Genomic DNA, 24,415 nt, shown 5'->3' with positions numbered 1-24,415 from the left:
GTCATGTGGGTATACTTGGTGAGAGGATACTTGTATATCTTCTTCACAAAACTCTACTCAAAGCACTATGGGATGTAAGTATTTTCCAGTTTCAAAACCTGTTTGGAATCTCAGGCTGGCCCAGTGGTCAGGAACCTCCCAGTTTAATTCCCTGCTTGGCTGGGACAGGGAATACTACAAAAGTAGATTTCATAACCCTATGGAGAGCATGGACAGAATTGTACAAGAGTCATGTAAAAATGATGCTTAGATAGCCAAAAAGAGACTTATGGTTGCAAGGATCTGGAAGAAGTCAGATTAGTATTGTTAGTATAATGCAGATAGAACAAATGAAATTAAATGCTGCCAAGACAAAGCTTTTATGGATTGGCCCAAAGTTAGATTCTCTCCCTTCTGCTGTGATCTTAGACTCAGGAGAATCTTTGAAAATTGAGTTTTCCTTGTTAATACTGGGTATTGTTATCGATTCTTCACTTATATTTAAGGACCAACTAAACTTGCTTATTAAAAAGTGTTTTTCAGCCTCCATGCTCTGAGAAGAGTGAGAGCACTCTTTCACCAACAACACCTCTTTGTATTGGTTCAATCAATCATTTTGTCAAGGTTGGATTACTGCAATTCAGTGTATTTGGGTCTTTCAAAGGTCAGTCTGCGGAGACTTCAATTAATACAGAGCACTGCAGCTAAACGTATTTTCGGTAAGAGTATATTTGATCACGTAACCCCTCTGCTCAAGGAGTTACATTGGCTTCCAGTGTATCTCAGAATTCAATTTAAGTGCATTTGCATTGCATTTATGATCCTATTTGGCATTTTTGCTACTTTGATTTCTTTAGACTGGAATGTTCATAGATCTCATCTTGCCAGAAGTTCTCAAAAATGAAAACTTACATTTCCCTCACTCAGTGGTAAAAAACAGAACCTTTAACCTTTAGGGCTCCTTTTACTAAGGTGCGTTAACGTTTTAGCATGCGCTGCAGATTAGCATGCGCTTCCCCCACGCTATGTGTAAAACTAACGCCAGCTCAATGGTGGCATTAGCGTCTAGCGTGCGTGGCAATGCAGCGCACACTAAGCGCGCGCTAAAACCACTAGCTAGCTTAGTAAAAGGAGCCCTTAGTCATTCTTTTGCTTTTAAATTAACCGAATTCTGGAATGCTTTACCGCTTGCATTAAGTTTAAGTTCTTTTGCTTTATTCCAGAAAGTTCTGAAAACTTTTTTGTTTGCTAAACATTTTGGAAATTAACTATTTCAGTCTACTTTTCCTTGTCAAGTTTATGTATTATGTATTGCATTATTGTTAACCGAGTCAAGCTCCTCTTGGTTGATGACTCGGTCTATAAAACTAAGTTTTAGTTAGTTTAGAAAGCTCATGGCATCAATTCCTGGCCTGATATCAATTAAACTACAAGAAACAGCAGCAAGAGAGAACTACTACTGTATATGAAAAAATAGAAGTAGGAATTCAAGGCCACATTTATCCTAGGAACAAGAAGCTGGTAGAGTGGCCTAAGCTAGAGTGTTCAACTCTAGTTTTCCTCTTCAAAATTGTATCCAATGGACTAAAGCAGGGGTGCCCACACTTTTGGGGCTTGCGAGCTACTTTTAAAATTACCAAGTCAAAATGATCTACCAACAATAAAATTAAAAAAAAATACTGTACGCATAGAATTGTCAATATCATTCCTATTCCGGGGTTTTTTCAAAGAGGTCAAAGCAGATGACTCTATGCACTGTCACCTCAGTAATAACCATACAAAAATAGACAAATACCCACCCCCCTCCCTTTTTACTAAACCACGATAGCAGTTTTTAGCGCAGGGAGCTGCGCTGAATGCCCAGCGCTGCTCTCGACACTCATAGGCTCCCTGCGCTAAAAACCTCTATTGCGGTTTAGTAAAAGGGGACCATATTGTAAAATATAGAGAGCAGATATAAATTCAGACACATTTTGATCACTAAATTTAAAATAAAATCATTTTTCCTACCTTGTCTGGTGATTTCATGAGTCTCTGGTTGCACTTTCTTCTTCTGACTGTGCATCCAATCTTTCTTCCCTTCTTTTAGCCTGTTTGCTTTCTCTCCTCCTGACTTCATTCCCCACCCCAAACGTTTTCTTCTTCTCTCGCTGCCCTCTCTTTCTTTCTCTCTTCATGCCCCTTTCTTTTTTTCTGTTTCTCTTCTTTCCTTCTGTCTCCCTGCCTGCCTGCCCTCTTTCTACCTCCCTGCCCTCCCCCAAGCCACTGCCACTGCCGCCGGATAACAGGCCCCCAAAGCCGCCCGCCGCCGGCCAAGCTCTCCTTGCTTCGGGCGCACCAGCATTCCTCTCCCCGACGTCAATTTTGCCTTCGGAGAGGAAGTTACGCTGGCCAGAACTTCCTCTCCGAGGCAGAATTGACGTCGGGGAGAGAAAGGCTGATCGGCCCAAGATCGACCTATTGGGAGAAATGCTGCCGGGTCCTGCCTTTGAGGAAACAGAAAGTAGGCAGGACCTGGCAGCAAGAAGAGCAAATCGCAAGCTTCACTGACCAGTCTCCCGCTTTAGCCCGCGAATGGGGCTCTAACATGTGCGTGCCAGCTTCCCTTCTCTCCCCTCCCCTGACATAACTTCCGGTTTCAGAGGAAAGAGAAGGGAAGCCAGTACAAGCGCACGTTAGCCCCCGGAGCATAAATTCTCCAAGACGTTTTTTTTTGTTTTTTTTTATGTTGAGCAGCGGAGGCAGCAACAGAATTCAGGAGCAGGCCAGTCAGGAGGGGAAAAAAGAGAAGGGAACCCGCTCTGCGATCGACTGGGGTCGCCTGAGCGAGCGACCTGTCGATCGCGATCGACGCGTTGGGCACCCCTGGACTAAAGGGCAGCATTTTCTATGCTTACCTGTCCTAGGTTGTCAAAGTTGTATTTGTGGTGAACCCACTTATAATTAGCTGCCTCACAGTCAGATCTGTTGGTAACATTCCGGACATCTACACCAAGGCAGTAATAGAATTTACCCTTGAAGAGCTGAAAAGGATTAAAAGATGGGACAGGGGGAAGTTAAAGCACAAGTAGATATAACAGAAAAGAAATTGAAAGAGGTTGAGAAAGGGTTCGTCAAATTAAATTAGTAAGCAGAATATAAGCAAATAAACTAAATATAATCAGTTCCTTTTCATCTATGCATTTTATTTACTACCACTACTACTAATCATTTCTATGGCGCTGCTATACATACGCAGCACAGTATATCAAAACAAAGAAGAGAAAGTCCCTGCTCTAAAAAGCTTACAATCTAGTCAAGACAGATAAACTGGACAAGAAGGCGCATCAATACACAGTGCTCAGGCAGGGAAATTACAGAGGGAACGATAAGACAGGTGGGTTGGCGTTTGGAATTGAAAACATCTTAAAAGATGACACACAAGAATGCAGGAATCCCCCTACCCAAAGGGGAGATACGCAGTTACATACCTGTACTCCAAGGATGCCAAAGATAATGAAAAAGGCACAGCAAATCAGTACAATGTTCCCAATGGGTTTCAGAGAGGAGATGAGGGTTTCAACAACCAACTTCAGACCAGGAGCACGACTAATAACCCTGCAAAGAAAAGGGTGGGAGGTTGAAAGGCCAGGAAAATCTTAAGGAAGGAACTGCAAACAACTGAGGGAGGAGGGGAGAAAGTGGTAATGGCCAGACAAAATTTGCACCTGAGAGGTCGTAAGGTTCTAAGCAATCGAAGGACCCGAAGAACTCCTAGAATTTTGGCTCCTCCCGCTGAGGCCACAGATACAACAATGTCAATAAGTGACACAAAGACAAGAAAACCATCTAGAATGTTCCAGCTGCTGCGAAGGTAGGCTTGGTCTCCAAAGTACAGGCCAAGAGAAACCACCTGCAAATGTGCATGAAGGAGGAAAGAGAAATGAGGTGAGGAACAGAACTGCTTCTATCTGTAATTCACTAATGCATCAGAGGCATAGCTGGGGGAGGGGGGCACAAGACAGGGAGTGATCACTCCCCCAATTGGATTGCAAACAAAAATGGCACCTATGTACCTTGCTGCCACTTCCCCTTTCCCCCTGCCATTGTCTCTCTTCACAATGGGAAAGGCATCAACAGTGGCATAGCGAAGGTAGGTGGCACCCCCTCGCACCCTCCTCTCTGCCTCCCCTGCACCTTCTCCATTCCCCCACCACACTCATGCCCTTCCTTCCACCATACCTCTTTAAATCTTCCCCAGCGCGAGCAGCTTCTCCAGCCTGCAGGTCGCACCAACATTGGCTTCCTGGCCCCGCAACCAGGAAGTGATTTTAGAGGGGAGCCAGGCTGACGCGAGCAGCAGCCCAGAGAGGTTGCTCATATTGGTGAAGATTTAAAGAGGTACAGGATTGGGAAGGGAGGATGCAAGTGTGGCATGTGTGTGTGTGTGTGTGGGGGGGAGATGCAGAGAGGTGCTGGCACCCCCACCAAGACAGCGCCCAGGGCGGTCTGTTCCCCTGCCTCCCCCTTACTATGCCGCTTGGCATCGATTCTCGACCTCACTTCCCAACAGTCTTGCATTTTTCTCCCCTTCCCTCCTTCCTCTTCTTTCCCTCTAGCGATTGTGTAAAATGAAAGTAACCTGATTCTCTAGCAGCAGTCAGTGACTGATGCAGGCTGCTTCTGGTCTTCCCTCAGTCAGTTCTACCCCTTCCCAGATGCAATTTCCTGTTTCCATGAGGGCAGGGCTGACTGAAAGGCCAGAGTAGCCTGCTTCAATCACTGACTGCTACCAGAGAGACAGGATAAATTATTTTTAAATGCATGCTAGGAAGAAGAAGGTGGTTGGGGCTGGAACTAGGAGCTGAAAAGGAAGGAAGATAGGTGGGAGAAGGAGCTTCAGTTGAAAAGGGGGGCAGGTAGGAGCAAGGGGCTGGGAGCTGAAAAGTGGAGCAAACAGGAGAAGGAGGCTAAGAAGGAGAGCAGGTATGAGGAGAGGGCTAGAGCTTGAAAAGGGGTGGGGCAGATGGGAGAAAGGGGCTGCAGCTGGAAATGGGAGCAGGTAGGAGGGGGCTAGAATTGAAACTGGGGGGCAAGGGTTGGAACTGGGGACTGAAAAGGGAAAGGGGTGGGATAAGGGGGTTGGGGATGTAAAGGGGGGCAAATAAGAAAAGGATGTAGGGACTGAGGCTGGATCAAGGGACTGAAAGGGCGGGCAGATAGGTGAAAGGGCTGGAGCTGGAAAGGGGGAGGCAGGTGGGAGAAGGAGTCTGGGACTGGGGGCTTAAAAGGGGTGCAGGTGGGGAAGGGGTTTGGGGTTGAAAAGTGCACCAGGTGAAAGAAGGTGGCTTTGTGATGGAGGATGGAAATGCGGGCAGGTGGTTGGGACCTGGAAATGGCCTTAATTTACAGGTAGGAGAAGGTGGTAGGAGATAGCAATAGGGAGCTGATTTTGGCAGATGGTAGATGTGACAGAAATGATCTGATGCTGGGGGACGATGCAGAAGGGTAAATTCTATTACTGCCTTGGTGTAGATGTCCGGAATGTTACCAATTAGGATTGGGGACTGAGATAAGGGGGTAACATACTGGGGTTGGGCAAGGGGGTGCATGAAGGGTTCTAATGCTAGGCATGAGAGAAAGGGGGCTGAGGTCTAAGAAGGAGAAGATGGGATTTAAGGGTTGGAGGCTCTTGCAGGGTTTGGAAGAAGGAAGAAGACATACTGTGTAAAGGAGAGAGAGAACTAAGGGAATAGTGGGAGGTGAAGATGGAGGAGCAGAGGAATGAGTACTGGGGTTAAAGTAGAGGAAAGATACAGTAAATAAATATTGGAGATGGAGGTAGGTGGACGGATGCTAGAGAAGGGGACAAGAAAGTATGAGAGAAGAAGCAGGGGCAAAGGATGATAAGGATAGGGGAAAAAAGATGGAGGATTGTGAAGAGGGTGAGGGACAAAGGAAGGGGACTGATCTTTGAAGGAGGTGATAAATGATGGGAATAGAGAAGACAAATGACTCTAAACTGTTCAGAGTTGTTAAAATGCAAGGAAATTGTGAAAACTTGCAGGCAGACCTTAGGAAATTGGAAGACTGGGCATCCAAGTGGCAGATAAAATTTAATGTGGATAAACGCAAAGTGATGGACATTGAGAAGAATAACCCAAATCACAATTACCAGACGCTAGGGTCCACCTTGGGGGTTAGAGCCCAAGAAAATGCTATTATTTTAAAAAAGGGATGGTTAACAAGACTAAGAATGTTATAATGCCTCTGTATCACTCCATGATGCAACGCCACCTGGAGTATTGCATTCAGTTCTGATCTCCTTATCTCAAAAAAGATATAGCGGCACTAGAAAAGGTTCAAAGAAGAGCGACTTAGATGATAAAGGGGATGGAACTCCTCTCATATGAGGAAAGACTAAAAAGATTAGGGCTCTTCAGCTTGGAAAAGAGATAGCTGAGGAGAGATATGACCAAAGTCTACAAAATCCTGAGTGGAGTAGAACAGGTACAAGTGGATCAATTTTTCACTCCATCAAAAATGACAAAGACTAGGGAACACTCAATGAAGTTATAAGGAAATACTTTTAAAACCAATAATTAAACCACCAATAGGAGGAAATATTTTTTCACTCAGAGAATAGTTAAGCTCAGGAACGCATTGCAAGAGGTTGAGGTAAGAGCAGATAGCGTAGTTGGTTTTAAGAAAGGTTTGGAAAATTTCCTGGAGGAAAAATCCATAGTCTGTTATTGAGAAAGACATGGGGGAAACCACTGCTTGCCTTGGATCGGTAGCATTAAATGTTGCTACTCTTTGGATTTTGGCCATGTTCTAGTGACCTGGATTAGCCACCGTGAGGATGGACTACAGAGCTTGATGGACCACTGGACTGACTTAGTAAGGCTATTCTTTTCTAAATGGAATTATGAATAAGGAGATAAGACTTAAAGAGAGTGGAGTTCTCTAAGGCAGTGGTTCCCAACCCTGTCCTGGAGGAACACCAGGCCAATTGGGTTTTCAGGCTAGCCCTAATGAATATGCATGAAGCAAATTTGCATGCCTATCACTTCCATCATATGCAAATCTCTCTCATGCATATTCATTAGGGCTAGCCTGAAAACCCGATTGGCCTGGTGTTCCTCCAGGACAGGGTTGGGAATCACTGCTCTAAGGCGATATATTAAGTTTTAATAAATCTGAAACCTAAGCTGGAGAGGGAAGGAGTGACAGAGAAGGAGCTGGGGTTGGAAAAAGGTCATAAACTCCGGAGGCAATGAACACAGTGAGTGGAAATGAGAGACTAGAAAGCAGGTGAGCGACAGGAAATAGGAGATTGAGGGAAAAATATGATATAGGATAAGAGAACTAGGAAGACAAGTGCAGTAAATAAAAAGCTGGTAATTGGGAGGAAGGGAGAAGGCGGCATAAAATATAGCTACAGGTAGGTTTAAAAAAAGGCATAGGAGAGAAAAGGAGAAAAAACGAGACGGAAGGATCAAAATCAAAGTAAGATATATGAGAAGAAAGGAAGAATACAGACAGAATCTCCTGCCCATTTGATATTTTCTTCTTTCCCTTGCTCACCATTTATCTTTCATCTCTGTACCTTCCCTTCCACTGTCATATCCAACATTTTTGTTTCTTTCCCACTGTATACCATCTCCATCTCTCTCTCTTTCCCTGCCTTGTGCTCTGGGTCAAACCTCTCTATTCTCTTCCCTTCCTCCCCTCCATTATCATGTGCAACATTTCTCCCTCTCACCCCTTCCTATCTCTTTGTTTACTCCTCGCAGAATGCACAAAATTAGAAAATTCTTCAAGCTTATTTGTCAAAATTTAAACTATATTTTTGCTAATTATTATCCATATTCCATTTAAACAGTTAAAATAAAATGTTTTTCTTCTACTTTTGTTGACTGAATGTTTTATTTTTCCATCATGTTGGTTCCAGTTTCTTTTTTCTGCTTTCCTGTGTTCTGTTAATTCTCCTTCAAGTGGCTGCTATCTATTTGATTTTCTACTTTCTCCTATTCTCTCACTACGCCTGCATCATTCCTTTTTAGCTCTTTTCTGTCTCTTTTTTACCCTTCTCCTCTTTTCCACTTTCAGCTACCTATCAAATTTCCATCTTCTCTCCCATTCCCCAACTCATTCCTTCCTCAGCCCTACATTCCCTTTCATCTTCAATGTACCTCCATTACCATATTTCTATCCTCTTATCCATTTCCTTGCCACCCTTTCCTCCCCCTTAGGGTTCTACCATTCTCAGCATCTTCCTTCCTCCACCCTTATAGCCCAGCATCTCCTCCCCACCCTCGTAGCCTGACATCTCCCTTTCTCTTCACTGCTGCACTATCCCACTCTCATCCCTCACTCCCATTTCCAAGGATCTCTCCAGCACTCCATTCTGCTCCTGGATCCAACATCTCCCTCCTTCTCCCTTTCTACCTCCTGTGTATCTCTCTTTCCCTTTCATCTACCCCATGTCTAACACCTCTCTCTCCCTTCCTTGTGCCCTATGTCAAATCTCTCTATCCCCCTCTATGCACCATCTCTCCCTTCCTCCCCTCCATTATGTGCAATTTCATCCTCTCCCCTCACCATGCATGTCTTCCTCTCCTCCCCCTGTGTACCATCTTTCCTTCTTCTCACCCTCCCCTCCCCCTGTACTACTAACTTTCCTTCTTGAAGTTCCTTTCACCCCTTCCTTCCCCCTGTGCCACCAACATTCGTTCCTTTCTTCCCCTGTACTCCAAGGTTTGCTTCTTTGGGTTTTGGTAATGGCGGTTACTCTCATTTGCTGCCTGCCGCTAACCCGGAAGTCTCACCACTGCTGCGGAGAGACTTCCGGGTCAGCGGGGGTCAGCATGTGGGAATTGCTGCTGATACTGCGACACAGCAAGATTCGATCCTGACAAGGCCGGTGCGGTGAGATTCTGTGTGGGAAAAGGGAATTCCATCTCCCTCCCATCCCACTGTGCTGTAGATTTCCTTCTTTCTCTCCCATCCCCCTATACAGTACTTTCTGATTGACCCAACCCCACCCCCACCCCTTGAGACCTCAATTTTTGGGCTTCCTAAAGCAGCAACAGCAGTGAACAGGCTGCTCGCAGCCTGCTTGCCAGGGCGTCCCTCTGTTGTGTCATCAGTTATGTCATCAGTGATGAGGTAGAGAGAAGACCCTGGCGGGCAAGCTAGGAGCAGCCTGTTCACCGCTGTTGCTGCTTTAGGAGACCCATAGGAGACTCAGGACTCACTGAATCAGTAAGTCTGATTATTTAAGGAAATAAATCGATTCACCGAAGTGAATCAGTGAATCTACTACTACTACTATTTATTATCACTTATAAAGTGATGAAAGACGTACGCAGCATTGTACATTTTGACATTTATAAACAGTCCCTGCTACGAAGAGCTTACAATCTAACTTGGACTGACATAACATGTAGGATTGGGGATTCAGAACTCGAGGTGAGAGGACTTAGGAGTCAAAAGCACTCTCAAAAAGGTGGGCTTTTAACTGGGCCTTGAACACTGCCAGAGACTGAGTCTGCCATAGGGATTCAGGCAGCTTATTCCATGTATACGGCACAGCAAAGTAGAAGGGACAGAGTCTGGAGTTGGCAGTTGAAGAGAAGGGCACAAATAGGAGGGACGTACCAGCTGAGCAGAGCGCGCGGTGGTGGTGGTGGGGACACATGGGGAGATAAGTGAAGAGAGATAGTGAGGGGCAGCTGAGTGAGTGCATTTGTAGGTCAGTAAGAGGTGTTTGAATTGTATTCAGAAATGGATGGGAAGCCAATGAAGTGACTTTAGGAGAGGGGTAACATGTGTATAGCGGCTCTCCTGAAATATGAGTCGTGCAGCCAAATCAATTTGCATCGGTGAATTGGGCAGGACTAGTCTGCAGTGCATGTTGTCTGGCTGTGGGAGATGTCAAGGTTGAGGCACACCTGGGAGGAGACATGATCTGCACACGATGGAGAGTGATGCACAGTACATCGACGCTTACTATGCGTTGAGAAGGTGGATATCTGGGAAAATGTTGTGCCATGGCTAGTATGGGAAAAATGTTTATGCTTCTTATCTTTCTTATTTGCTACCTCCTTTGATGGGTGAGACATGGAGGAAAATTGTGTCGTCTTGCCTTTGAATGTGGCCCAATGCTCTCTATGCAGTGTCTGCAGGCTGTGTGTCAGTTCCCAAATCTCCCATCATGCTCGATGTCAATGCCGAACCAAAAAGTCTTTCACACTGAAGTTGTTGGGCTTTAAATGTCCTCTTTTGTATCTGCAGACAAGAGGTCACAGTGAATGTGTCGATGGTCAGGATCTAGTCACTGAACATACAAATTATGAGGGTCCGAGCCTGAAATTGCCCAGTTACATCGAAGCTACTTGGCACTCTCTTTAACATGGAGGGAAAATTGGCCCTTGCAAAGTTAAAAGGCTCAACGGCCTGGCGAGTTTAAGTGAAAAGTATACTGAAAACCGTCAATGCACCCTGGGGCGAAAAAGGTCTTGAAGTGGCCCCATGGCTAAAAAATAAAAAATGAAGACAATTTAACCAAATTTGAAGGAATGACTAAAAAAAACTTTAAAATAAAGAATTATGAAGAGAAATACAATAAAATTAAACCATGAAGGCACAAAAAGAAATCTAAGTTTGATACACTGAGGAGAAACTGAAGACACAGCTTCTCAGCTCTGCGGAAAACAAAGAACTAATGGTCCCGCGAGCCAACGTCGGGTGGGATGGTACTAGCATGTATGCAGTTTGGGCACTGCCTAAAAATGTAAAGTGACAGTGCAACTGCCCTGTTTGCCCTCCCCCTAACACCAGCCCTGTTCACAGTCTGTGTTTGTTTGTTTTTTTGCAGGGAGGTTTATTTTATTTTTCTAGGTACAGTGATACCTTGGTTTACAAGCATAATTCGTTCCAGAAGCATGTTCGTAAGCCAAAGCACTCATATATCAAAGTTCCCCATAGGCCACAATGTAAACTCAAACAATTTGTTCCACAACCAAGGTTTGCTATGGTGGCCCCTGGGTGGGTACCTGCCTGTGGGTGCTGCAGCACTTTCAGCGTGGTGGCTTCCTTCCCTCGGGGTACCTGTGCAGCTGCCCTCCTGCTTCGGCCGATGCCTCTGCCGTCTGTCAGTGCCTCCCTGCTCCCGATCCAAGCCAGCCGCCATCCTGTCCGAGCATGCGCACGACCGCTCCTCTCCTGAGCCAAGCCAGCCGCTGCCCTGAAAACATGCTCACCACGTACAAGCACACAGGACATCTTGCGTGCTTGTAAGTGGTGAGCATGTTTTTGGGGCAGTAGCTGGCTTGGCTCAGGAGAGGAGCGGTCATGCGCATGCTCGTGTGGCCGGCTTGGATCAGGAGCAGGGAGGCGCTGATGGACGGCACAGGCATCGGCCGAAACGGGAGAGCAGCCGCACGGGGACCCCGAGGGAAGGAAGCCACCAAGCTGAAAGTGCTGCAGCACCCACAGGCAGGTACCCACCAATGCTGAGAGCTTGTTTATCGGGGCGGTGCTCGGTTTGCGAGACAAAGGTTTGCTGAGTTTTATGCTCATCTTGCAAAACACTCGCAAACCGCGTTTCTCGTAAACCGAGGTTTCACTGTATTTGTTTCTAATCTGTAGCCTTTTCATTTTTTACTAGTTGATGATCCATGTTTTCCTTTTGTAACCACAGAGGATTATTTTAACTAGTAGATTCTGTGTTCAGTCATTCTTTTTCCAGCTGGAGGTGTAGTGGTTTTCTAGAATATTTGCAGTGCAGACTTTTCATAGGTAGGGTTAGTAACATAGTAGATGACGGCAGATAAAGCCCCAAATGGTCCATCCAGTCTGCCAAACCTGATGCAATCTAAAAATTTGTTGGGGGGGGTTTTCTACTTCTTCTTAGCTATTTCTGGGCAAGAATCCAAGCTCTACCCAGTACTGTTCTTAGGTTCCAACTACTCTGTCAAATCTCACTCCAGTCCATCTACACCCTCCTCAGGAGTGCGTTCCAGGCATCTACCTCCCTCTTCGTAAAGAAGAATTTCCTTACATTGCTCTTGGGTCTACCACCCCTCGACCTCAAATTATGTCCTCTGGTTTTACCATTTTCCTTTCTCTGGAAAAGATTTTGTTCTACGTTAATACCTTTCAAGTATTGGAACGTCTGAATCATATCTCCCCTGTCCCTTCTTTCTTTTAGGGTATACATATTCATGGCTTCCAATCTCTCATATGTCTTTTGGTGCAAACCTCTCATCATTTTCATCGCCCTCTTCTGGACTGCTTCAAGTTTCAGTGTCTATTTTGCTATATTGATTTAGTTAATGCCATTCTCAGTTGCAGCTCAATGCGAATTATATTTAGGAACAGTAGGTATTTCCCTGTCCCTGGAGGGCCTACAATTGAAGTGGATAACTAAGTGACTTGTCCAAGATCTGAAGGAGCGGCAGTTGGATTTTAACCCCCTCCTCCTCTCTCTTGGCCCTTCAGCCTTTCCCTGGTGCCTATTTTACAAAAGTCTGCTCCCTCTGACATCAAAACCTGGTTATGCCTCTGCTCTGTATGGGACAAACCCCAACCTAATGTATATTACAACTTGATCTAATGTGTCACACTTGTACAACAGAATTTGTGCCTTAATTGTAAGGAAAAGCGTTTCAGCCTTTAATGAGCACAGGATTTGAAATCTGAAATAGATTAAGGTAGGTTAGTTAAAAAAGGTGAAAACCACCTGCACCCATTGTAGATTGTTTTTCATTATGCCTCCCCTTAAATATTTCTTCTTGTCTTCTCAACAGGTATTTAGGTGATGCCTCAGACTCATCTAACGCTGAGTGTTGGTTGCTCCAAGTATAATTAACTCACCATCTCAACCATTCATTAATTTTCCAAATATAATAAGGGGATGAGCGTATAAAATATTAAACTAATAAAAGTGAAAAATCCTGCTGCCCCCCCCCCCCAACAAGAATTAGTTGGCTAGTGAGCAACAAAAAGAAAATCTAAGAGACAGTTCTTTCAAAAATTCACAGGCTTACTATATTCTCTGTTCACTCCTCTCACCACTATGCCCCATGGTATAACCCAGGACCAATTTAAGGCCAACTGATGCCTTAAATACAGCCTATCATTGATGCCCCTCAGTTCTTCCACTGATTTACTGACAAGACATAAAAACTCAATAAGTTGCTGAGAAATATCAGTATTGTATGAAACAAAACATCATATATATTTATAATGATTAGAAAAACACTGAAATTCATATTGGACAATGGGTATGGCAGTGAAAGAGTTAAGGGCATGATAGCCTTGGGAAAAAAATAAGTGGTGCCCCCTCCTCTCGGTGCCCTAAGTACATGCGTATTCACCTTAATGGTAAATCCGAGGCTGTTATGACCCTTCATTCCTATGCCTAATGCACCAGGATTACCCTTAAAGTTCTTCCTCAGGAAACAGCCTCATCCTAAGCCAATTCTACCATTGAAATTGATTGATGAAAAAATGAAAAGATTTTCCAGATAAGCCCCGCCACTAATGCAAAAAGTGCACGGACGAAAACTTAAGCCACGCCACCTTATAAATTATTAAACTATTGAAGCCCTCCGAGGAAATTATTCACATGATTTGAATAATGACTCGGGGGGGTTCAAGGGGGGGCAGAGTCCCCCCTTGTATATCAGGTTCCCCAAGTATTCACTTAGCATGGTGTTAGCTAAAACTGTGGTGGGGGTTAACTTTTTGGCGGGGCTTATCTGGAAAAGATCCAAAAAATGTTACTGCAATTATAGTACAAATATTCCTGTCCTCCCTTCACCCCCCCCCCCCAAGGCCAATGCTGCTTGAGCAGCACACCCAACCTTTGACAGCAATGGTGTTGAACCCACACCTCCTTACTGGACTTCAGCTTCCTGATCTGGCCCCACATCAATTATACTTCCTTCTGCAGACTTACCTTCAGGGTCATCTCAGCCACAAAGATAGCTGTAAAAATGTAATTGGAAACACTCAGGAACATCCTTTCCTACAAAGAGAAAAGTAACCCAAGCAACATAAGTGAAAAACCCTATCATAACCAGATGCCCAGTAGTTTTAAGCTCCTTACTAAGGAGAAGAGGGGTTTTTTTCTTCTGGAAGAGCCGTACAGAATAAATCATCGGCCTCAATCTGCTAAACTGCTACAGACTTTGATTTCTCTGATTTTTCAGTAGCCATAATTAAGAACTAAGGCACCACACAGAGAGAGGTAATATCAGTTATTCACATGCTCTTATACCACAAGTAACATGACATCACTGAATGACAACAAAATTATTCACACCTCCTAGAGTCATTTCAAGCCATTATGACACATAAAAGTTAAATGTATCTCAGTTTTTGTTCAATGCGTAGGGGATGATGGCATCAATGGGTTGATGATGTGCTGATTTATGAGAAGAGAGGGTTCATGCTTTGGTTCCAATTAGAGAATGACACGGTGACAAAATTCATCACCATTCCCGTCCCCGCGGATAACCGCGGGAAATAGTCCCATGTCATTTTCTAGTGTCTCTTTCAACCTCAGTCCTTCTACACCAGCATTCTTCAAAGCAAAGCTTGCGGGTATGTGGCTGTGGCCATTCATACTCTGATTCTTATGTGAGCCAAGGATAATGAAGCCATTGTGACATCACTGTTGTGATTGGCTCTTAGGCACTGGTGGAATGAGGCATTATGACATCACAATATCTGCTCTGGATACCAGAGACTGTCATTCTGTAGTGTCTGTTTCAACCTCAGTCCTTCTACACCAGCAAAGCAAAGCTTGAAGGTCAGTGGTTGTGGCCATTCATACTCTAATTCTTCCCTCTCTCCTTAAAGAATGACATGAAGATGGTTTCTCGCGGTTATCCGCGGGGACAGGAACGGTGATGAATTTTGTCACCGTGTCATTCTCTAGTTCCAATCTATGCGGAGCCCTATGCATGCAGCATGAAAGTACCTGCATATAATATATGTAAACTGCTTTAGTTGTTACCACAGAAAGGTGGTATATCAAATCCATGACCCTTTACCCTAAGAAGGCTTTTTTTGACACAGTACCGCACAGCACAGAATGTGTTACATAATCACAACGCGATGAACATCAGGGCTTAATTTTGTGCCATGTGAAAAGCATTGTTTCTTACAAGCTTGTAACAGGTGCTTTCCTTAGACAGCAAGACTGAGTCAGGCACACAAGTGGGTCATATCATTTCATGTCGCTAGGATGGAACAGCTCTCCCAGAGTTCAGAACTTATTGTAAAATTCTCAGCATTTGGGTCTTCCCATGCACAGTAATCTCCTCAGATCAGGGCAGATCAAGTGATCTGGCCCCTGGGCAATAAGGGTCATGGTTTCCCCCACACCTACATCTATCATAATATTTCTAAAGCTCACTCTAGTTGGCGCTGTGTCCTTCCCTTCCTTCTGCTTCAACTTAATATGCATAAAACAATCCATTCCCACTCATCCCTAGCTGACCCATACTCTTTGCATTAAAAAAAACCTACTGGTAAGGGATTTCCCTGCATCTGTCTTTCTGCGAATAATAAGGGGTTCATAATAATAATTAAAAAAAACTTCTAAAAAGTGGCCTAAATGGCTACTTGGACGATCAAAAAGTCTGATCGTCTAAGTACCCATAATCAAAGTTGGTTTTAGACGTATCTAAAACCAGCTTAGGCTTTTTCCCCTGCCTCTAAATGTACAGAGAGAAAAGAGGCATGTTTAGAGGAGGGAAAAGGGCAGGCAGTGGGTGGGAGGCCGGGCGACCTAGACCTAGTTGTGCAGCAGGTATAATCAAAACTTTAGGCAGGTTGCCTAGTCGGCACTTATATGTTTTGACTTTGACGAAGTCAAAACAGGTCTAAGTGCCGAAAAAGGGGCCACTGAGCTGATTGTGGCTGCTGCGATCAGCTCAGCGGCCCCAGCAACCTGCCTACCCCCTACAGCAATGATTGCGGCAGGAGAGATGACTCATCTCCCCTACCACGATGCCATTATTCATCTATCCAAACTGCCGCGACCCGCGGCAGGAGATATGCCTTATCTCTCCTGCTGGGGGTTGTGGCAGTTCGGGTAGAGGAGTGATGGCATCGCGGTAGGGGAGATGCGGCATCTCTCCTGCCATGATACATCACCCTCCCCCCAACAACATTGGGGCAAGAGGGAGTCCAAGCCCTCTTGCCCCGCGGCACCCCCAACCTCTCCAACGACATCGGGGCAAGAGGGAGTCCAAGCTCTCTTGTCCCGTGATCCCCAACCCCCCCCCACCGAGTCCGATGGGGCCAGGAGGGAGCCCAAGCCCTCCTGGCCTCTCGCCCCCCAACCCCTACAAGATCGGGCAGGAGGAAGCCCAACCCCTCCTGCCCAGGTGGACCCCCTACCCCCCACTCCCCACTACAATATGGGCAGGAGGGATCCCAGGCCCTCCTGCCCTCGACACAACCCCCCCAATGACCACCCACCCTGAACCCCCAATCGGCCTCTCCACCGGCCCACGACACCCCCCCCCCCCGCCGACCCCATGACCCCCCCCAATCCCACCCCCCCCATACCTGTTAAATGTTGGCTGGACGGACGGGTGCCAAGCCCGCCCGTCCGGCAGGCCAGCCGGCTCCGGAATGGGGCCGGATTGGCCCAGGTGCCTGAAACCCTGCCCACAGGTGGGGCCTAAGGCGCCTGGGCCAACCAGAATAGGTACCAGAATTGAATCTCCAGTATTGTCGCAAACTGTGGGAGATAGCTGGATATCTCCTATGGTCTGAGCATCAGGGGGATTCTGCATCCACAAAATTCCATCCCCTCCCCCTCTCCTCCAATAGGAGGCGCAGATTAGATGTAAGATTTTTCTCCATGGAAGGCAATATATAAAAAATATTCTAATTCTCATGTCATTTGAACAATAGCAAAATAAATCCCTCTACTACCAAGCACATCGTGAAATAATATAAAACCTGAAGACTCATATATGTACAAACATGTCATACAACAGTAGCACTAGACCTATGATTCAAACAGAAAGAATCCTAACTATGAATAGGCAGCACCACAGATATTACACTGGACCCTAGAACATTAATACACCTCTTGCTACTGGTAAAATGGAAGAAGTGGGACAGCTACAGATCAGATCTACACAGCAACTAAGTCCCGCAAAATACCATGTGTCAGTCACATGCAAACACATACAGACCTTAATCAAATACAGAACAAAGAATTATAAATTAGAAAGGCATGTACCAGTACATGGTAGAAATAAAAACATAAAGGCATTTCTTCTTATACTAAACCATACAAACTCATCCACAATGTACATTTCTCAAACAAATATGATTCAGTTAAGACGTTCAAAATAAAACTTTTTTTTCTAACTTGGTTGTCTGGACATTTTTTTTTCCATCATGTTGTTCCTAGTTTTCCTTTTCTGCTTTCTTGTCTTCTCCTTTTTACTTTTCAGAGACTGCTGTCTCCTTCTTTTTATTTTTCAACTAACAATCAATTTTCCATCTCCTTTTCTAATTTCCAGGCTCTCCCAGTTCCTTCCTCACTCCTTTCCTAGCTTCCTAATTCCTTCTCTTCCCTCTACTCCTCATTATCACATTTTTACCATCTGTACTCACTATCTTTCTCTCACTCATTTTCCTTGACCTCTCTCACATGGTTCCCCCATTCTCAGTTTCTCCCCTCCCGTTACCCCTCCCCCTTGTAGACCACATCTCCTTCCTCGCTCTTCCCCCATCCCCACCATCTCCCTGTGCCATTTCTCTCCCTCTCTCATCCCTTCCTCCCTGTCCCCTGGGCCAACATTTCTTCCTCTCTCTTCCCTCCCTCCTTGAACCTGTGGTCCAGCATCTCTTTATTCCCACATCCATCATTTATCGCTTTTCTTTCCCTGCAATAATCTATTTGTTGGATTATCAGTGAATGCACACGGATATTCAAAGTGGAGGGAAAGAGAAGAGAATGTATGGATCTGATCATGCATAATTTGTAGAAAGCCCGTTAAATGCAAGAAATTATCTTACAAATGTGCCTCACTCCATTTTAAACTCCTTTATTCACAAAATTTTTTTTGTATTTCATAGATCCTCAGAGGGCCACCACGCACTCAAATGTATTTCATAGTGCGGGCTTTATGCACCCTTTCGTCACTGGACCTGATTTTTTAGTTAAGTGTAACATTTTAGTGTTATGACTAAAGTATAGGTATTCTGCAAGTAATTAGCTTTTAGTTGACGCTAGTCGGGAGGGTAGAAACATAAATGTCCAACATGTTTCGCCCGTCTGTCTCACAGGGCTTTATCAAGGCTCCCTCTCCCATTCAGTAACAACTTTCTCCAACCACTGCGTCGTTGACGCAGTGGTTGGAGAAAGTTGTTACTGAACGGGAGAGGGAGCCTTGATAAAGCCCTGTGAGACAGACGGGCGAAACATGTTGGACATTTATGTTTCTACCCTCCCGACTAGCGTCAACTAAAAGCTAAGTACTTGCAGAATACCTATACTTTAGTCATAACACTAAAATGTTACACTTAACTAAAAAATCAGGTCCAGTGACGAAAGGGTGCATAAAGCCCGCACTATGAAATACATTTGAGTGCGTGGTGGCCCTCTGAGGATCTATGAAATACAAAAAAAAATTTTGTGAATAAAGGAGTTTAAAATGGAGTGAGGCACATTTGTAAGATAATTTCTTGCATTTAACGGACTGAATTATGCAATAGTCTCCATTTAAGTTAACCAAGTGCTGAGATTTTCATTGCATGATAATTTGTAGAAAGAGCATCTTACAACCTGATTTATTTGTTTGTTAAAGTTTAGTTTGGAGTCTAGACTAACCCCAAGAATCTGAACTGATTCAACAATAGGGACTGGCATGCCTTTAAGCAAGACTGGAGCAGGTAATTCAGAGTAGCCCTGTGAGGAAAAAATAATAGTCTTAGACTTATCAAGGTCAATTTAAGTCTGTTGTGAATGAGCCAATCAGTAATTGGAATTAGATTTTGATTAAGCATAGCTATTTCTTTGTGATTGAAAAATTCAAACATATATAAAATCTGGATTTCATCAGCATAAACAAACATATTAAATCCAAGTGATTATCTTAGTGGTTTTTAAAAAAAAATTTCTATTGACTATTTTACAATGAAAACAAGATCTATAAATCTTGAATACAGATCTATAAAGTAAACTCACAACACTTCTATGGTGAAACAAGTCACTCCATAGGAAATTAATCATATTATTTAGTCCACAATATTGGAGACCAAGTAAGGGAAATAAAACAAGGAAAAAGAAGGAAAAAAATGAATTTTTTTTTAAAAAGAGGTGGCAGTAACAAAAATACAAAATCAGCAGCCAGTACGTTTTAAGCCAGTGGTCTCAAACTTGTGGCCCGGGGGCCACATGCGGCCCGCCAGATACTATTTTGCGGCCTGCAGTCTGTACTATTGCTGCCTACTCTTTGCAGCGTCCTCTGGCCTCCTGCTCTTACCTTCAGATAATTACTGCTGCCTGCAGAGAGGATTGCCAGTGCTGTAGCGATCCTTGCAGGCTGCCATCGTCCTCAACAGCACATTCCCTCTGCCGCAATCCTGCCCCTGACATCAGAGGAGGGGCGGGACCGCGGCAGAGGGAACGTACTGTGGACGCCGATGGCAGCCTGTAAGGAATGCTACAGCACTGGCGATCCTCTCTGCAGGCTGCAGCAATTAGCTAAAGGTAAGACCGGGAGGCCAGTGGGGAAGCCGGAGGACGCTGCAAAGAAGAGGGGAACACGTAAGCCTTTAAGGAAGATTTATAAACTATAAAGAGTTTTACCTCATGCAAAATTGTCATTTCTTCAATAAAATAACTATTTTTTCTGCGGCCCTCCAAGTACCTACAAATCCAAAATGTGGCCCTGCAATGGGTTTGAGTTTGAGACCACTGTTTTAAGCTAAAGGAGAGACTATTGGCCTAATCATTGTTCCTCCCCCTTCATTAGCCACAATAAAATCTAGCAATTGCTCTGGTTCAAAAAACAAGTAATTTTTCCAGATTGTCCTGGAGTTAACAGTAGGGAAAGAAAAATTTTGATGATAAAAGGAGAAAGAAGAGAATCAGTTCTTAAGGAGAAAAATTTATATGATCTGTTTGAGAGATAAGACTTGAACCATTCAAGAGAGGTATTTCTTAATCCTATTTGATTAAGACGATCAAGTAAATATGAGTGATCAATAAGATCAAAAGCTGATGAAAGGTCAAGAGATATCAGCAAAATATATCTAAACTGATCAAGGACATTGTAGATATAGGTTGTAGGTCCAATCAAGGAAATTTCTGTACTATGAAATGTTCTAAAGGATGTTTGACATGGATGGAATTTGTTTTATTGATTAAATCTTGAAGATGACGATAAACTACGGTTTCCCCCAGTCTATCATTTCTTTTTCTTGCCATCACTTCTCTCTTTCTTCCCTCCCCTCTACCCCCTAGGTCCATCATTTCTTTCTTCTTTCCTCAGCTCTACCCCCATCATTTCACTCTCTTCCCTCCCCTTTAACACCCCAAGTGCATAACTTATTTTTCTTCACCCCACCCCCAGCCATCATCTTTCCTTCCACTCCCCAGTCTACCTTAAATGGTGTCTTCCACAAGGTGCTTGGCAGCGGCAGGAATTCAGAGATGTTGCCAATGGCCTGTTTGGAGCCTCTCTTCTGATGCAACTTCCGGTATATGCTTGGGCAGGTCACATCAGAATAGAGGCTCAAAGGAGGCCACTGGCAGCATTTCTGCATTGCTGCTGCTGCTGTTGGGGACTTTCTGGAAGATACCACTTAAGGTAAACTTTGGGATGCTGGATCATGGAAAAAGAGGATAGAAAGTGGGAGGCACTGGGCCCTGCTGCTCTGAGCCCTCGGGCACTGCCAAGTTGCCTGAACAGTCAGCCCCTCAGTTAAAATGCTCAGCTCCTCAGTCAGGTCCTTTGTTCAAGAATTAATGGAGGTGGGAGGGATTGTGTGCCCGATCAATTCTGCTGTCTTTGAAAAACATCTACTACATGTGAGAATCATTTTTTTTCCTGTCAACAACTAGCTCTGAGTCATGCACACCAGGGGATGATTCCCAAGCTCAGAGCTGCTCATCTCATTAAAAACTGTCCATTTTTCAGAAGCAGTGCAATAACCATGAAGATGTGGAAGTTGTAATATCACATAGACGGGAGGGTCAGCATAGCTTGACTAAATGTACTATCTGATTGTGGACTAAACAGTAGTGTAAAGTAAAGATATGAAGTAAAGGAGGCCATGGGTATGATATACCACCTTTCTGTGGGTATAGTCAAAGCAGGTTACATATACTATATGCCATGGTAGCCTCAGGGGCTCTGATATTTTTTTATATAGAGAATTTCATAATAACAAGCAAAGAAAAACTTTATAGGAAAGCAGATGTAAGTTAGGCAAATCCCTGATTATAACTTGCAAATCTCTTTTGCCCTTAAATCCAAAGAGGGAACAAATAAAGGAAAATCCTTCATAAATTAAATCTTAAAACTGCTCAAGTCCACAATAATGAGGATCCAATATTGAAAAAGATGAGAAAGCAAGCATGTATACATAAGGATTACATTAATGCATGTTACAAGACAGAAGTAATTATTTTAACTTAAACCCTGAAACTGTGACACAACGGCAGGAGCCAAAGATCTTCTGGTGGCCAGGAAAGTTGTTAGAATCCCAAAAGATGTATTTTATGGAGTGATAATGAACAATGCATTTGCACGAGCATTATAGGAAAAAAAAAGTTGCCCCTAACGCTTAGAAATTCTGATTTGCATTCAATCAAATTTTTAATAATAAACTTAAACTGAAGCACTCCATGATAAAGCAGTAAAAACCGTCTCTTCTTTCCTTGCGTTTTTTGGGATGCATTAGGAATAAGTATAATTTGCACTCCCAATAAAGTCCTCTCAGCTTAAAATATTGTAATACCCCATCATCAAATCACGATCAGCAGACAGAGTGAACATAACAATCAACGTTCTATGGGTAGCTTCTCCACTTACAACCAACTCTCTAGCTTTCAGTGAGTCCAAAGATAATTTTCCCCAGTTGTTGATCTTTTTGTAACAGAAAGGTAATAGATTTGGTTTTTTTTATTACTGGGATTATATTGGTAGTTCTGATTTAATGCGATTTCACTTTACTGGTCAGAGGAGTACCAGTTTGTTTGTAACACAATTGGATGCAGGATACCAGCCAGTTTGCCAAAGTTCAAATTAGCTACTGGGTTGTTAACTCTGTTGGAACTGAAGGGACAAATAGCTCCTTAAACTTTCTCATGGAAGCTCTAATTGTAACTCTATACAAACTCCACTCTTTTAGCTGAGAGCACTAACCCCCGGAAGAAAAAAAAAAGCCTCAGGTTTTATTTCAGGTAGAGCTTGAAAGCTCAAACCCTCCTTCACCCACATCATTGGCTCAAAAAAATGTCCGGAGGGAGTGTGCAAGTGCCACAGTTAGTGCAGGACTGAAACAGCTTTTTTTTCTTCCAGGGGTTAGTGCTCTCAGCTAAAAGAGTGGAGTTTGTATAGAGTAATATTTATTACCCACTTTCACTAAACTATTATTATTATTATTATTATTATTATTATAGCTCTAATTGTAACCAATTTAATTCTGTTTCCACTCACTAAGAATCTCTCAGCCATTTTATATTTTGTTATTTTTAAGGCACCCATGTCAGAATGCCAGATCAGATATGAAATAACAGAATAAAAACATAGAAAAACGAAGGCAATAAAGACAATATGGCCTATCCAGTCCTCCCATTCGTAACATTTAGTATTCCTTCCTCTCCCTTAGAGATCCAATGTACTTGTTCCAAGCTTTCTTGAATTCAGATACAGACTTTGTCTGTACCATCTCCACTGGGAAGCCCTTCCATGAATTCACCACCCTTTCTGTGAAGATTTTTTTTCCTTTGGTTACTCCTAAATCTGTCTCCTTTCACCTTCATCCTATGCCTCCTCATTCCAGAGCTTCCTTTCAGTTGAAATAAACTTGCCTCCTGTGCATTTATGTCATGGACGTATTTAAACATCTCTATCATATCTCTCCCTCTCCCACCTTTCTTCCAAAGTATACATATTGAGATCTTTAAGACCACTGACCATTTTATTAGCTGCCCTTTTGATCAACTCCATCCTGTTTATATCTTTATGAAGATGTGATTTTTAGAATTGTACATAGGTCTCACCTCATTAAGAAAGATGCAATATCATCTCATTTTTCCTGCTGACTATTCCTCTCTCTAGGCACTCAAGCATCCTTCTAGATTTCACCACCAACTTTTCTACTTATTTGGCCACTTTAAAATCATCACATTCAATCAAACCCAAGTCCCATTCCTTTTTCATTCAGAAAAATATTTCATCTCCTAAACTGCATGCTTTTTTGGGTTTTTGTAGCCCAAATGTATGACCCTGCATTTTGTAGCATTAGATCCTAATTGCCAAACTCCGGACCATTCTTCAAACTTCGTTAGGTCTCTCCTCATTTTATCCGCATCATCAGAGGTATCTACCCTAGTGCAGATTTTGGTTTTATTTGCAAAGAGGCAAACCTTACCTGAAAGCCCTTCTGCAATATCACTTACAAAAATGTAAAAGAGAATCGGACTAAAAACTGAACCTTACAGCACCCGCTCGTAACATCCCTTTTCTCAGAATGAACTCCATTTACCACTAGCCTCCGCTGCCTTCCATTCAACCACTTTTCTAACTCAGTTAGGGAGAGGTGAGTTATCAATGTGGGCTGCTGTTAAGATGGTTTATTTTATCACAAGTTGTGCTAATTTAGCACAGGGTCTCAATGCATAAAATGGGATCCTGTGCTAAAATACCATGATGTAGTAAAATAACTGGTCTTTAGAAGTAACCCATGGTGATAACTTTCCTCCCTTAGTCACCTTGGGGCACATAGAGAACTCAGTTTATTTATAAGCTATCTATGCAGAACTGTTTTAAAGAGTTTGCAAAAATCTAACCTCCTCTTTTATGAAACTGCGATAGCAGTTTCTAGCGCGGGAAGTCGCGCTGAATGGCCTATGCTGCTCCCGATGCTCATAGGAACTCAATGAGCTTCGGAAGCAGCATGGGCCATTCAGTGCGGCTCCCCATGCTATCACAGTTTCGTAAAAGGAGGCCTAAGTGTACTACATCTAACGCTCTTCTTCAAACCAACTCTCTTGTCACTCACCTAGGTCTAGCTATAATATGAACAATAACTTGCCTGTGACTTATTTAACTTATACTATAATGTAAACACTTGATTATCTGCCTTTTCTTAACTATCAACACAGATTACAATCCAAATATGAAAAAGTTAAAAAATACCTTTATACAAATAATAACATTTTATATTTTTAGTCTCA

The 24,415-nt window shown here is 43.6% G+C and overlaps 1 protein-coding gene across 7 annotated transcripts in view; it reads right to left on the bottom strand.

Annotated features, from left to right (window-relative positions):
- Positions 1-24,415, bottom strand: part of CACNA1I (calcium voltage-gated channel subunit alpha1 I) — a 1,298,213-nt gene that overhangs the window by 176,694 nt on the left and 1,097,104 nt on the right. For all 7 annotated transcript variants that reach the window (XM_033929511.1, XM_033929508.1, XM_033929510.1 and 4 more), the window contains 4 exons: positions 13,928-13,996; positions 3,687-3,871; positions 3,450-3,576; positions 2,877-3,002 (listed from right to left, as the gene is read on the bottom strand). In XM_033929511.1, the coding sequence (XP_033785402.1) occupies positions 2,877-3,002; positions 3,450-3,576; positions 3,687-3,871; positions 13,928-13,996 (507 nt within the window). The remainder of the gene's footprint in view (positions 1-2,876; positions 3,003-3,449; positions 3,577-3,686; positions 3,872-13,927; positions 13,997-24,415) is intronic.

Source organism: Geotrypetes seraphini, chromosome 2 (genome assembly GCF_902459505.1).
Source record: "Geotrypetes seraphini chromosome 2, aGeoSer1.1, whole genome shotgun sequence".
In the NCBI taxonomy this organism is placed as follows: domain Eukaryota; kingdom Metazoa; phylum Chordata; class Amphibia; order Gymnophiona; family Dermophiidae; genus Geotrypetes; species Geotrypetes seraphini.
This window is presented reverse-complemented; position numbering and strand designations above follow the sequence as displayed.